The 15,101-nt window shown below is 40.7% G+C and overlaps 1 protein-coding gene across 1 annotated transcript; it reads right to left on the bottom strand.

Moving 5' to 3' along the window:
* Nucleotides 1-13,369: 13,369 nt before the first annotated feature.
* LOC123131544 (GDSL esterase/lipase EXL3) lies at nt 13,370-14,810 on the bottom strand. The gene has a single exon (XM_044551186.1). It carries the CDS (start codon nt 14,702-14,704, stop codon nt 13,505-13,507), a length of 1,200 nt encoding a protein of 399 aa, XP_044407121.1. The 5' UTR covers nt 14,705-14,810; the 3' UTR covers nt 13,370-13,504.
* Between the last annotated feature and the right edge of the window lie 291 nt (nt 14,811-15,101).

The raw sequence follows: 15,101 nt of genomic DNA, 5'->3' as shown, positions 1-15,101 counted from the left end.
AAAGGTATAAAGGTCTCCCCTAGTGTTTCTTGTCCTAGTAGATTCCATGGCGTCGATCTGAAGTTTGGGTCCATTTCTTGTGAGATTTACAGTGCTTGTGGTGGTTAACGACAGTGAGATCCCTATGGAGCCCCTTCCATTATCCTGTTGCAGCTCCGCAGGCTGGTATCGAGCAGAATCAACCCACGTTCAGCACACGTTCAACTCGATGACGTTTCTCATGTTCTTGATTCAGCAAGATGTCAAGGTAGTAAATGAGTTCCGTCAGCACGATGGCGTGATGACGGTGATGATGAAGTGATCCGCGCAGGGCTTCGCCTAAGCACTATAAAAATATGATCAGGGTGTAAACGGTGAAGGGGGGCGCCGCACACGGCTAGGCAATTGTCTACGTGTGCTAGGCCCCCCCTCCCACATATATATATAGGTGGGGGACGAGGGAGCAGCCAGGAGGGCGCCCCAAATAGGCCGAATCCTACTTGGAGTCCTCCGAAGTGGCGCCCCTGCCATATTTGCCGGAGGGGGAAAGAAAGATGAGGAATGGGAAATGAAGGAAGAATCCTATTCCCTTTCTTTCCTTTTCTCCTTCTCCTTTTATTCTCCACCTTGGCCGGCCCATATGGGGGCGCACCAGCCCCTTGTGGCTGGTGCATTTCCCCTCTTGGCCCATAAGGCACATATTTTTTGTCGGGGGTGCCCGGAACCCCTTCCGGTGACCCGATATGTACTCGGTACCCTCTGGAACACTTTCGGTGTCCGAATACTATCATCCTATATATATACATCTTTACCTCTCGACCATTTTGAGACTCCTCGTCATGTCCATGATCTCATCCGGGACTCCAAACAACATTCGGTCACCAAATCACATCACTCATATAATAGTATATCGTCAACGAATGTTAAGCATGCGGACTCTACGGGTTTGATAACTATGTAGACATGACCGACACACCTCTCCGGTTAATAACCAATAGTGGAACCTGGATGCCCATATTGGCTCATACATATTCTACGAAGATCTTTATCAGTCGAACCGTTATGACAACATACATAATTCCCTTTGTCCATCGGTATGTTACTTGTCCGAGATTCAATCATTGATATCTCTATACCTAGTTCTATCTCGTTACCGGCAAGTCTCTTTACCCGTTCCATAATACATCACCTCGTGACTAACTCATTAGTCGCATGCTTGTAAGCTTATGATGTGTATTACCGAGAGGGCCCAGAGATACCTCTCCGATACTCGGAGTGAAAACTCCTAATCTTGATCTATGCCAACTCAACAAACACCTTCGGAGATACCTGTAGAGCAACTTTATAATCACCGAGTTACGTTGTGACGTTTCATAGCACACAAGGCATTCCTTCGGTATCCCGGAGTTGCATAATCTCATAGTCGAAGGAATATGTATTTTACATGAAGAAATCAATAGCAATAAAACTTAACGATCATTATGCTAAGCTAACGGATGGGTTTTGTCAATCACATCATTCTCCTAATGATGTGATTCCGTTATCAAATGACAACTCATGTCCATGGTTAGGAAACCTTAACCATCTTTGATCAACCAGCTAGTCTAGTAAAGGCTTACTAGGGACACATTATTTGTTTATGTATACACACATATATTTAAGTTTCCAATCAATACAATTATAGCATCAATAATAAACCTTTATCATGAATAAGGAAATATAAAATAACAACTTTATTATTGCCTCTAGGGCATATTTCCTTTAGTCTCCCACTTGCAATAGAGTCAATAATCTAGATTACATTATAATGAATCTAACACCCATGGAGTCTTGGTTTTGATCATGTTTTTCTCGCGGAAGAGATTTAGTGAACGGGTCTGCTACATTCAGATCCGTATACACTTTGCAAATTTCTATGTCTCCATCCTTGACCTTTACACGGATAGAGTTGAAGCATCTCTTGGTGTGTTTGGTTCTCTTGTGAAACTCGTGAATTCTTTCACCAAGGCAATTGCTCTAGTGTTGTCACAAAAGATTTTAGTTGGACCTGATGCACTAGGTATTACACCTAGATCGGATATGAACTCCTTCATCTAGACTCCTTCATGTGCTGCTTCCGGAGCAGCTATGTACTCCGCTTCACACGTAGATCCCGCCACAATGCTCTGCTTGGAACTGCACCAACTGACAGCTCCACCATTCAATATAAAAATGTATCCGGTTTGTGACTTACAGTCATCCAGATCAGCGTCGAAGCTAGCATCGACGTAAACATTTACGACGAGCTCTTCAACACCTCCATAAACGAGAAACATATCCATTGTCCTTTTTAGGTACTTCAGGATATTCTTGACCGCTGTCCAGTGATCTACTCCTGGATTACTTTGGCACCTCCTATCAAACATATGGCAAGGCACACATCAGGTCTGGTACATAGCATAGCATACATGATAGAACCTATGGCTGAGGCATAGGGAATGCCTTTCATTTTCACTCTATCGTCTGCATTGGTCGGGCTTTGAGTCTGACTCAACTTCACATCTTGTAACACATGCAAGAACCCTTTCTTTGACTAATTCATTTTGAACTTTTTCAAAACTTTTTCAAGGTATGTGATTTGTGAAAGTCCTATTAAGCTTCTCGATCTATCCCTATAGATTTTGTTGCCTAATATATAAACAGCTTCACCGAGGTCTTTTATTGAATCTTTATATTTAAGTATCCTTTTATGCTATCCATAAATTCTATATCATTTCCGATCAACAATATGCCATCCACATATAATATCAGAAATGCTATAAAGCTCCCACTCACTTTCTTGTAAATACATGCTTCACCATAAGTCTGTATAAAATCATATGCTTTGATCACGACATCAAAGCGTATATTCCAACTCCGAGATGCTTGCACCAATCCATATATGGATCGCTGGAGCTTGCACACTTTGTTAGCACCTTTAGGATCGACAAAACCTTCTAGCATCATATACAACTCTTCTTTAAGAAATCCATTAAGGAATGCAGTTTTGACGTTCATTTGCCAGCTTTCAAAATCATAAAATGCGGTAATTGCTAACATGATTATGACAGACTTAAGCATCGCTACGGGTGAGAAAGTCTCATCGTAGTCAACTCCTTGAACTTGTCTAAAACCTTTCGCGACAAGTCGAGCTTTGTAGACAGTAACATTACCATCAGCGTCGGTCTTCCTGAAGATCCATTTATTTTCTATGGCTTGCCGATCATCGGACAAGTCCATCAAAGTCCATACTTTATTCACATACATGGATCCTATCTTAGATTTCATGGCCTCAAGCCATTTATCGGAATCTGGGCTCATCATAGCTTCTTCATAGTTCGTAGGTTTGCCTTGGTCTAGTAACATGACTTCCAGAACAGCATTACCGTACCACTCTGGTGCGGATCGTGCTCTGGTTGACCTACGAGGTTCAGTACTAACTTGATCTGAAGTTTCATGATCATCATCATTAGCTTCCTCTCTAGTTGGTGTAGGCATCACGGGAACAGTTTTCTGTGATGAGCTACTTTCCAATTCGAGAGAAGGTACAATTACCTCATCAAGTTCTACTTTCTTCCCACTCATTCTTTCGAGAGAAACTTTTTCTGAAGAAAGGTTTCATTCTTGGCAACAAAGATCTTGCGTTCGGATCTGTGGTAGAAGGTGTACCCAATTGTTTCCTTAAGGTATCCTATATATGAAGATGCACTTCTCCGATTGTGGTTCGAGCTTATCAGACTTGAAGCCTTTTAACATAAGTGTCGCAACCCCAAACTTTAAGATACGACAGTTTAGGTTTCTTGCCAAACCACAGTTCATACGGTGTCATCTCAACGGGTTTAGATGGCGTCCTATTTAACGTGAATGCAACTGTCTCTAATGCATAACCCTAAAATGATATTGGTAAGTCGGTAAGAGACATCATAGAACACACCATATCCAATAAAGTACGGCTAGGACGTTCGAACACACCATTACGCTGTGGTGTTTCAGGTGGCGTGAGTTGTGAAACTATTCCACGTTGTTTTAAATGAAGGCCAAACTCGTAACTCAAGTATTCGCCTCCATGATCAGATCGTAGAAACTTTATTTTCTTGTTATGATGATTCTCTACTTCACTCTGAAATTCTTTAAACTTTTCAAATGTTTCAGACTTATGTTTCATCAAGTAGATATACCCATACCTTTTTCTCTACTCTATTTCTTTTATGCGCGCTAATTGGCCGACCCGTTCCTGTAGACACCCGACGTGAGAGAAGCTACTGTCTTGCTATAAGGGAGACATATCTCTTGGGAGTTGGGAGCGCCACTTCGGTATGAAAGCTTCGAGTGATACGATAGTGATCGCACATGAGAGTTCCGACATGGGCCAGGTAAGCAACAAGGCGGGATGGTTTCAATCCGTTTTGGGACGTATCCAACTTTCTTTTTTTCTTATATTGTGTTGGTTTTCTGGTAGTTTTTATTATATATTTTTGTTTTCCTCTCATATTCTTTTTGTTTTTATTTTTTACTTTCTTTTGGTTTTCTCTATTCTAAAATTCATGGAATTTTCTATATTCATGAATCTATTTATATCTATCTATATCTATCTACCTATCTATATCTATATCTATATCTATCTATATCTATATCTATATCTATCTATCTTCTATACTTCTATACTTCTATATCTATATATATCTATATCTATACTTCTATACTTTATACTAATTATAGACTCCCAAGAAATTACCATGTTAATCAGAAATTATGAACCGTTCATCTAGTGGGACCGAGTTATAACGGTAGAGATCCACCCATATAAGATTTTTTCTCTTACCATGTTAACCAAAAATTATGAACCGTTGATTAACGAACCGTTCATCTGGTGGGACCAAGTTATAACGACAGAGATCCACCCATATAAGTTTTTTTCTCTTACCATGTTAACCAAAAATTACAAACCGTTCATCTGATGTGACCGAGTTCTAACGGTAGAGATCCACCCATATAGTTTTTTTTCTCGGCTATATCTACACGTAACAAACACCCAACTTAATTCCGACGTTAAAAAAGTTCATCCGGCCAACATGCATGCATGCATGTATCCAAGTTGAGAGTCCATTCATTTTTTAAACCTAAGTACTTCAACGCGCAGCTGCGCTTTTTGGTTGTCTCGAGCGCACGCTCGTGTGCCCTCCAATTTCCTTCCCCACATGATCATTAATGCAAAGTGCAATTAAACCCACCTAATCGCAGGGCCCATGGAGAGTATTAACTCACATGAAAAGCACATGGTCCCCCACCGTATCCTTGCACCCTCCCGAACCGCGATTATCTCAGCAAGATCCCACATGCATGTATTTAATGTGTGTTTTAGATTTTTAAAAATCTATAACTTTTGAACCGAGTATCAAAATTAAGATCTGTTTTCACCGCTAGATTCCTCGTGACGAGTTCTTAGAAACTAGATGCCATATGAGTATGTTTTGACTAACTTTTTTTCGACCAACTTTGGATACTACAGAAGCACAACTTCTTGTTAGTCTATGTAGTATGATTGTCTATTATCAAAAAATCCTTCAAAGTTGGTTACCATACTACCAGGTTAATTAGATTCACCTCTAAGTTTTCACCATAACTAGCAAGCGTTCTACCATAACTAGCTTCGCCTCCAAGTTGATAGAATTATAAGCAACTTAGTTTTCGAGGTAGGCTAATAATATCGTAACTTACCTTCTATGACTAGTGATTAGCTTAACATTATTCTAAGTTGCCCATATATGGAAAGATTCCTTTACTACAGTATGTCAATTTCTCTTCAACTCGTCCGACAAACCATATGAATCCAACGATGACGTAACATGCATTAATTCCAGTACTAGAAGATTTAAAAAGCTATAACTTTCAAACCGCATGTTAGGATTATGATCCGTTTTCACCATTGGGTTCGTCATGATGAATTCTTCAAAACTAGATCTCATATGAATATGTTTTGATGTTTTTTTGTAAAACAAATTTGATGCTAAATAAGACAACTGTAGTGCTAAGCAGGAGCAACTTCGATGTCAGATGAATTACGTCGTGTATTTGTAAATTCACCTACTAGCCTACTAATAGTTGTGTGCAGCGGTCTAGATGGTTACCTTAGTTGCTAAGTTGCATACGTCGAAAACTAAGTTGTAGATAGTTTAGTTGCCTACGATATTGTGAAAGTTGCTTACCGTAGAGTGGAAGTTGTCTAACATGGTTTCTAAGTTGTCCGCCTCAAAAAATAAGTTGCCTATATTGCTACGAAGTTTCCTAAATCCCCTATTGCCTAAAATACTATGGAAGTTGTCCATCAAGGGACCTAAGTTGCCTACAATGTTGAAAAGTTTTTGTCGGATATAAGTTGCCTATCATGATTCCAAATTTCGAAACTATGTGGGGATGGATGGTATGATAGCCTTGTTTTTTTTCTTTTCTGGGGAGTCTGCCCGCTGAGCGCGCGGGTGTTGGCTAGCCAAGTCGCGGGTGTTGACTAGTTGCATAAGTAGGGACATATGAGAATTTGCATAGGGGGTGATTAGAAGTTTTATAAGGGGTGGATTAGACAGTTGCCCACAAACCTACACAAGTTGTTCATAATTTTGGCATGAGTTGCCCACAAAAATCATTGAAATCTCCATATATAATGATGGAAAACACACTTGAGTTGCTTGTTGAATGCACTAGAATCGCACAAGAACACCCCAAAAGTTGCTAACTTTTTATGTGATACTCGAGTGCATAACGATCTTAAAGTTATTGTACTTGTTTTACCTCCAATAGCCCCATCAATGGTGAACTTAGACTTTGCCATATGTGGTTTCTTTTTTTCTAGATACCAAGTCAGAGTACACATGAGTTGTCTGGTGAGTGCACTAGAGTTGTATAAATACAACCCAAAGTTGCTAACATTTTTTGTGAGGCACTCGAGTGCATAACACAAGTATTCTACCATAACTAGCTTCATCTCTAAGTTGATAGTACTATAGGAAACTTACTTTTTAAGGTAGCCTAACATCAAGTTGCCTGCCATGACTAGTTAGTAGGATAACATTATCCAGAGTTGCATATAATACTTTTTCAGTGTGGTAATAAGCAACTTAGTTTCATATATAGGCAACTTAGCAACGTTGATAGACAACTTATTAATGTATTGTAGGCAACTGAAATAGTAATGCCAGTTAACTGAGCATCACTGATAGGCAACTTCATAGTGTTTTAGACAACTTAGAAAAAAAACAATGATAATCAACTTCATAATATTGTAGGTCACTAATTTGCAAAGTTAGACAACTAATAAGCAATGGTAGGTAACTAATTATCAATAGCAGGTAACTGGACATCAATGGTAGGCCAATTTCGTAGTATTATAGGCAACTGGGCATCTATGATAGGCAACTGAATATCCATGGTAGGCAATTGAGCAACCATGATAGGCAAAGTCGTGCTAATGTTAGCAAAATTCATTGATACACATAGTGCAATGAAGTTACTTATCTGTAGCACTAAAGATGCATCATGTTTTGTGTAATTTTCTTATTTTTTACACAAACAAACATAATAGGAAGTCCTACTAGACAAAAAAATAAAATTGCTTTCCTATATCACTAAAGTTGCCACAATCGTACCCAAAGTTGCCTGAAAAAAAATTCGACGAAACCTATCTATATGAGATCTAGTTTTGAAGATCTCGTCGCCAGAAACCCAGCTGTGAAAACGAAATTGAATTTCGACGCTTAAATCAAAAGTTACAGGTTTTTTATTTTTTGAAACCACAAATAAATGCACGTGAGATAAGATTCATTTTTTAATGAACTACGTCGTGCACGTCAGCTGCTCTTTCCATATTTGGAAAAGCGCTCAATCCCACCACCAAGCGCTCGGGCGCCTGCTAGCCACGTCCTTAACTCTTTTAAAAGGTGAGAGTCCATTGATATTTTTTTAATTGAGAGTCCATCTCACATACGTTTAACACCATCTCTCCTAATCCTTTACGCTTCTATATATAATAATCTTCACGCCTGTAGATGTGCGTCAATACGTGCTTCGGTCCACAACAGCACATCGTGTCCTATCCTAGCCCTTAATCGCCTTATGTGGGCAATTTTCTGGCTGCCACTTTTTTCCTCACGTATTTGCAAAACTATGTATCAATTGTTCCTCCCGTACGGCCACAGTACGCGCGGCCATGAAGGCATGCAACACCAGATGGAAGTTGTGCCACCGGTCCAGCTTATCACCCCACTTATGACTTCCTGCCACCTCTAGATTTCTGCTGTACTAATTAACGACCGTTTGAAGTTGATGTGCATGCATTGAACAATATCCAGATCCGTTCATATCTCCACTCAATCTGACCGCCTTTCTATTTTCTACCTTTCGTTATTTTTCATTGTATTTCCATAATCACCGATATTAAATCTACTAGGTCATAACAGGTCGCTCGCAGGCAAGCCATGTGGATCGAAGTGAAAATTAGGACAATGGAAATTGCAAGCATGCCCTACATGAATAAATCAAGGAGAGCGGTCGGGCCACCGACTAACGATCCTCTAATATTTTTATTTCCAAAGCCTTTGTTCTCTTTGAGATGAAATAAACAGTTTTAACATTTAAAACACAGTTTATAGTTGGTATAGGGTGGATGCCTGAATGTAGTCTGCTTATCGTTAGTTTCATTATTTATATCTAGGCGAGAATAACAGTTATAACCAGCAGGATGCTCTACGATTAATAGACTCTTCGTTGAAAACTCTCTTAACAGGATGTGAGGTAGATCCTAACAGAAACAGCATAGATGTCGGCCCCATGGCATGGTCTTACATATGGACTATTCTCACGATATCAATACGACACATGGAGTCATGCATGGTGAACAAAATAAGAAGATGCAGCGATATATGGATCTTATCCTCCTGGACATTGGAAGAAGAAGTTGGCTAATATGGTAGACTTGAACATTATTGGCACACCACCAGCCCTGACGATGTCTAGCCACTAGCATGCAACTGAGAGAAAAGGCAACATCGAGCAGTGGCAAGGTTGTCGTCACAGAGTAGTCCTGTTGCCGGGCTTGCCCATGAAGAAAATCAGACTTTGACAAGATTTCAGTTGAATTCAAAGCAGTGATTCCATATTTCAATTTTAAGTACGTAAATAAGGATGCATGCAAGAAGGAGAGGAGTAGCCCATGTTTAATTATGTTGTCATGTTTGATCGCAGGCAGCAAGGAAGGTAGATATGGTCTGCAAGCAGGAGCAGGAAGTTTATTTCTCAATTAGTGATGATGATAAAACAGAGAGTTTCTTCCAATTTGTAGTGCTTGCTATTCATCTTGATAATGTACTCAGGGCAAGTTTTAATTTTACTTAATGTGAATACATACGATGCAAAATTGCATATCTCGACAATTACCGAAGGATTCGAACAGAGGTGATGTTTAGAGTATTGCATTACTTAGTTTTGTACTAACCTACTGATTACAACATATATCTGATCTGCCATGTCAAGTTACGATCTATAATTTAATAATTGAAAGTACTATGAAAATATATTATATTTACTACATATATGATTAATTTTCTGCGTCGTGTTTGAGTAAACATTGAAGGATACGTATAGAAAGTCTATTTCCATCTCTAATATTCTTTAAAAAAACATTTGTTTTATTTGTTTCCATGTTGCTTACAGAGGCAATCAGAACCGCTCTCATTTTTGGTAATCACTAATCACGAGGTAAATAACATTCAGAGAGAGCACATAAAGATATCGATGTAACATAGTTGCTCCATTTCTATCTAAATCTTTTTGATTCTGCTAGCATTTATATGGATGATCAAAATACAAATTTGTCTCTACTAATTACAAATCACAGTTAGTTGCAAGGGATAACAATTTTAAGTGGGCTCGATTAGTTTATGCTTTTTCTGGATAACTTATTTCTATTTCACATGATATCTTGACCCCTTATTCACAGCAGTAGCATTTATCGATCTTGAAATAGGGGTAACTATATCAAAATCTCAGGTTTGTAAAATGTCAATTCATATTTAATTAGGTGATTTAGACATCTCCATCAAAACTACTTATTAAAGAAAATGAGGATATATCCATGTAAAGTGTGAGCAATATGAATTGGAGGTGAAGTCTTCAACATGTACTGAAATAAATTAGGACCATAATGTAAACTAAAAATGGTTCTCGTAGAGCTTTTTTATTGAGATTACTGTTGACTAAAATTCTAATGCATATATCTATATATGTTTGGCTTTTAATAGTTATGCTTTGGTGGTATTCAACGTATACGTATGGTTTACTAAAACTTTACTCTGAATATATATGTACCTCTATGAATGAAGTAAAATATTTATTTTCCATCTTTAGTAGTAAATATAATATACACTCATATTATAAATATAAAATAGTCAATTTGTACAGCTAACCAAATGTTGAATATAGACAAATTTGCACATCTAATTTTAACAATATGGCATCTCACCTTTTACATGTGAACTTGCAAATTTCTTAAACGAAAATATGAAATTGCACCATGCATACTGTAAATAAACTTTTGGATTCAAACGAAAAAAAATACAAAATACACGCTAGCCCGTGCGAATGCACGAGTTGACGACTATAGTAGTTATAATTTCTGAATTATTTTCAAACTAGTGATTTTTCTGAGCTATTTTTTTTAATTTTTCAAAAGAAACGGAAATTCATGGATATTTGTTGAAATTGAACAACTTTTGAAATTCGTGAATATAGTTTTTATTTATGAACATTTACAAAATTTACGTGATTTTTTCTACTTTCTGAAGAGTTTTCTAATTATGAATTGTTTTTAAACTGATGAACTTTACTCCGAACTCATGAAATTTTTAAGAATTGGTGAACATTTGTTGAATTACTGAACATTTTCTGTATTCCCAAATTTCTCATAAGTTGTGATATCTTTTTTTGCTTTCGTGAACTTTTTTTGATTTTACAAAATTTTCCCAAAATCGCAGGTATAGTTAAGATGGTCGATGCCCGGGTACCCAGTTTACTGTGCCCCTAAGCAATGACTATTTTCTGTTGATTAACAGATATAGTGCTTCCAAAAAAGAACAATTATTCCCAAGCCTGCACTGCCCGTGTGAGTATGGTCATACTATGATACAGTAGTCATACTCTCCATCATGTATGCTAGCTGCATCTAATTGCCAGCTCCCCCTCTCCGGCCCCTATGTACATCACTCTACACTAGCTAAGTTTAATTTCATCAAATTTTGGGGTACTTCTTCCATTTTTATATACAAAGCCACAAACTCAAATTAGAGGTACCAAGGTTAAATTTCATACATGTTTTACAATCCAACTTTTTTTCATTGACTGGGATCATTAATACACCGCATGTATGCAAGAAAACTGAATGGAGAAAGTAGCTGACTGTCATCATGACTGCATGCATGCAAGTATTAAACAACTTGATAGCACGAGGAAACATCATTAATTTTTTCCTCAATTACTATTAGTGGCCTTGTATAGATGCAAAACATATACTCCATAGTGACCTTGTATATGTAAGAGCCAGTACAATCGCCGGCTTATAGCCCGCTTACATGGCAATTTTGCCTATGTGGAGAGAGAGACATGAAAAACTAAGAGGAGTGGACTCTTATGCAAGAGTCTAGCTATATGCGGATTTATAGACCAATACAATAAATATGAAGAGAGATAGAGAGAAGATGAGAAAAAGTAGTACCCTTATAGCTAACCTTATTGTATGAGTGGTATAAGCGAGGGCTATATATCACATGGCAACATCATATAGACAACGGTTGGCTCAGAATTACATAGGAGCACTCGGCGAAGCTGCCCACCGAAATCTCCTCTACTCATTTGCATCGGGATCCCAACCATTATATTAGTCATGATGTATTCCATGATTCAACAATCGTGTATATCCCACCCGTATAAATATCAACAGTTGTCCTGACTTGACCAGTGGCAAAGGAGAAGACCCCATTGTCTCCAATAGCCACCTCTGAACCACCCATCAAATATTAAATGCAACCCGTTGTTACTATGGCCTTGATCAAATCTTGCTAGTACTGGACATCTAATATTTTAGTTGGACAAAATTTGAGGTTGGGAAGATTGATTATGTGTTTAACTGTTCCCTCAAGGTTGTGTTTCTGTTGCATATTTTAGTACGATGGAAGAAGTAGTGCTTAATGATTCAGATATGGTAATTGTATTATCAACCATCTGACCCTAATCATGTAATCAATTATTATATGTATGCTTACTGAGACGTTTTTTGTACTAACGCCTAGTTTGTCAACATAGTTTTCTCAAAATCGTAGTAATAATCTAAAACCTCTGTATTTAATTGCGTAAACAATGAATACTTCAGTTTTGAAAAACCATAGTTTTTTCTTCTTCAGTTTAGAAAAAGTGGCCAAGACATCTTTTCTTGAGTACTACAAAAATATGGTATTAGAGATAATATATTTATAAAACTGTGATATTTGTTGAACGCAAACACCTCATAGTTTTGAAAACTGTGCTTTATGAGAAAACCATAATATTCTTCAAATACTTCAAAAAAAAACTAGCATAAGTCTTTGTAGCGGCATCTTTTAGTTTACCTTTTACCGTTTTATCTTCCACTGTAAGATCTTTTAGGCGTACCTCTCCACTGTAAGTTGCTTGGCAAGTTTACATTCATTTATTTCAATCCGTTCTCCATTGAAAACTTGCACCATTTTGTCAGTCAATGTGTGAGTTAAATGCGCTGCGTCCAGTTCACTAATAAATGAGTATGGACATCTTTTTACTATTGACATATACACAAACGCGTGTATTATGAGGTCACTTCCAATTCAAGAAAAAGTTGCACCAATCCCAAAACTAACGACGAGCGGCTTTGATTCTGGTGGGTGTGGTCGCCGTGTGCTACTCGTCTGCGTGTGCAGTTGGCTCTACTATTAACCATTCTCTAAATGGAGGGAGTAGCTTTTGCACTAATAGTGCTGCTGAAAATATCTTGAAGATTAATAATAAGGGAGCGGCTAGCCGTCGGTCATTTGAAAACGTTTTGGTGTCAAGTAGATTTTTCATGTTCTATCTGAAATGTTGGATAAAGATCCAACGGATCCCGCATCGTCTTCCAACTTGAACGGGTACGCCCACTGTTGTGTTCTTCATCTTCATCTTCTTCAACTTGAATGGGTACGCCACTGCCCTAACCGCCTGCCATCACCACTCCATGGCTGAGGCCTTGCCGCGGTTGGCGGCCTCGATGCTCCGCCGTGCCTCCTTTCCAAACAGAACCAACCAACCCAAATTCAAAATCATGCAAATTACATCCAGCTAAACTGCAATAATAATTCAACATTTTTTTTCACAACCTACGTACATAGGTGCGTGCACAACACAAACACAATGAATTTGAAATGTCAATCACAAACAGTACGTGCAAGGTAGCTAGGGCATCAAAGCTCTCTGGTCAGTCGATGAGCTCCTTGAGGTAGTTGTCGTAGACGAAGTCGACGAGGATACGATACGCCTTCTCCGTGGGGTGGTAGCTGTCCCAGAACAAATAGTCGGTGACGTCGCCGCACACCGCCGACGTGACGCCGTTGCACAGCACGGAGACCTCCATCATGCCGGTGCCGCAGCAGCCCAGCGTGGACTCCTTGAACCCGTACCCCTCCGGGCGCATCATCATGTCGAACAAGTACCCGTAGATGTCCATGAGCACCACCCTCGCCCCCGGGTGCTTGGCCTTGAGCGACTCCACGGTGGTGCCCATGCCGGCGTTGATCATCTCGGCGATCTCGTTGTGGCCCGACGAGCAGTCCCGCGCCATGCCGCCCGAGAGCGTGCGCTGGGACGGCACGCACCCGATGGGCGGCATGGAGATGATGGCCACTCGCTTGGCCCCCGCGGAGAGCAGGCCGTCGAGGAAGGCGCCGGCGTGGGACACGATGAGGGACGCGTAGTCGGCGTGCGAGTAGGAGCTCCGCGCTCGCATGGTGAAGTAGGTGTTGGCCACGTCGTCGCTGCCGGCGCACACCGCAAAGACTCCCTTGGAGAGGATCTCCGAGAGAGCGGCGTCGCCGGCGAGGGCCCGGACCTTGGCCTTGTACTCGTCGAACATGCGGAGCTGGTCCGTCATGGAGATGACGGAGGCGAGCTGCGCCGTGAGCGGGTCGTAGCCGGTCCCGCCCGACGCGAAGCTGACGCCGGTGAGCAGGTCGTGGGCGGTGAGGTTCGGGGACTGCTGCAGGTATGCCGGGAGCAGCTGCTTGAGCCCCAGCTTGGAGGCGATGAAGTCGGTGGGGATCCTGCCGTTGCAGAAGCGGCCGGTGGGGCGGTGGTCGGCGCCGAAGTCGTGGCCGTAGGGCGGGAAGTTGGCCTTGATGATGGTGTGGATGGCGTTGTTGTTCCCCGGGTCCACGATGGAGTCGCCGAACACCACCAGCGCAGGCACCTGCTTGGTGTTCGGCTCCTTCGTCTGCGGCTTCGGCTTGACCACATGGTCATGGTGGCCTTGCTTCTTCCCCGTCGCCGGCGGCGTCGTCACTCGTGCACCACTAGCACTTGCAGTGCTGCTGCTGCCCGTGTACGTGGTTCGGCCGGAAACGCCAGTCGTCGCCACGGCCAACAGCACAACAAGGACGAAGATGAAGCTCCTGCCCTGCATCGTTGTAGTTGCAACTTGCACGCCGCACTGAGTGGAATGCAGTGCAGCTAGCTGAGTGGAATGGAGTGGAGTGGAGTGTGATATAGTGGAGTAGAGTGGAGTGTTGGAGGTGGTAGGATTTATGCATGGCTTTCGACGCATGCAATGAAGGCCGGCAAGAATCACATGCCGAGTAAATGCCGCCTGCGCCACTAGTAGTAGTCCATCCATGGATCTATGGGTGCGGTGGTGCAGCGGTGAGTATGTACTACCTCCGTTTATGTTTATTAGGACCCTCCCAATGCTTCACCTTATACAGGTGCTAAGATTGCCAACTAAGTAAAAAATCTGATGTGACATGCTAGTTAGGAAGAGAGACAGTACTATGGTGACCCAGGAAGAAATGGTACTAAGCACG

The sequence above is a fragment of the Triticum aestivum genome, chromosome 6A, assembly GCF_018294505.1.
Source record: "Triticum aestivum cultivar Chinese Spring chromosome 6A, IWGSC CS RefSeq v2.1, whole genome shotgun sequence".
NCBI classification, from domain to species: Eukaryota; Viridiplantae; Streptophyta; class Magnoliopsida; order Poales; family Poaceae; genus Triticum; species Triticum aestivum.
This window is presented reverse-complemented; position numbering and strand designations above follow the sequence as displayed.

Excerpts from the sequence above, each read along its gene's own strand:
- LOC123131544 (XM_044551186.1), bottom strand. The coding sequence starts at position 14,704 with ATGCAGGGCAGGAGCTTCATCTTCGTCCTTGTTGTGCTGTTGGCCGTG.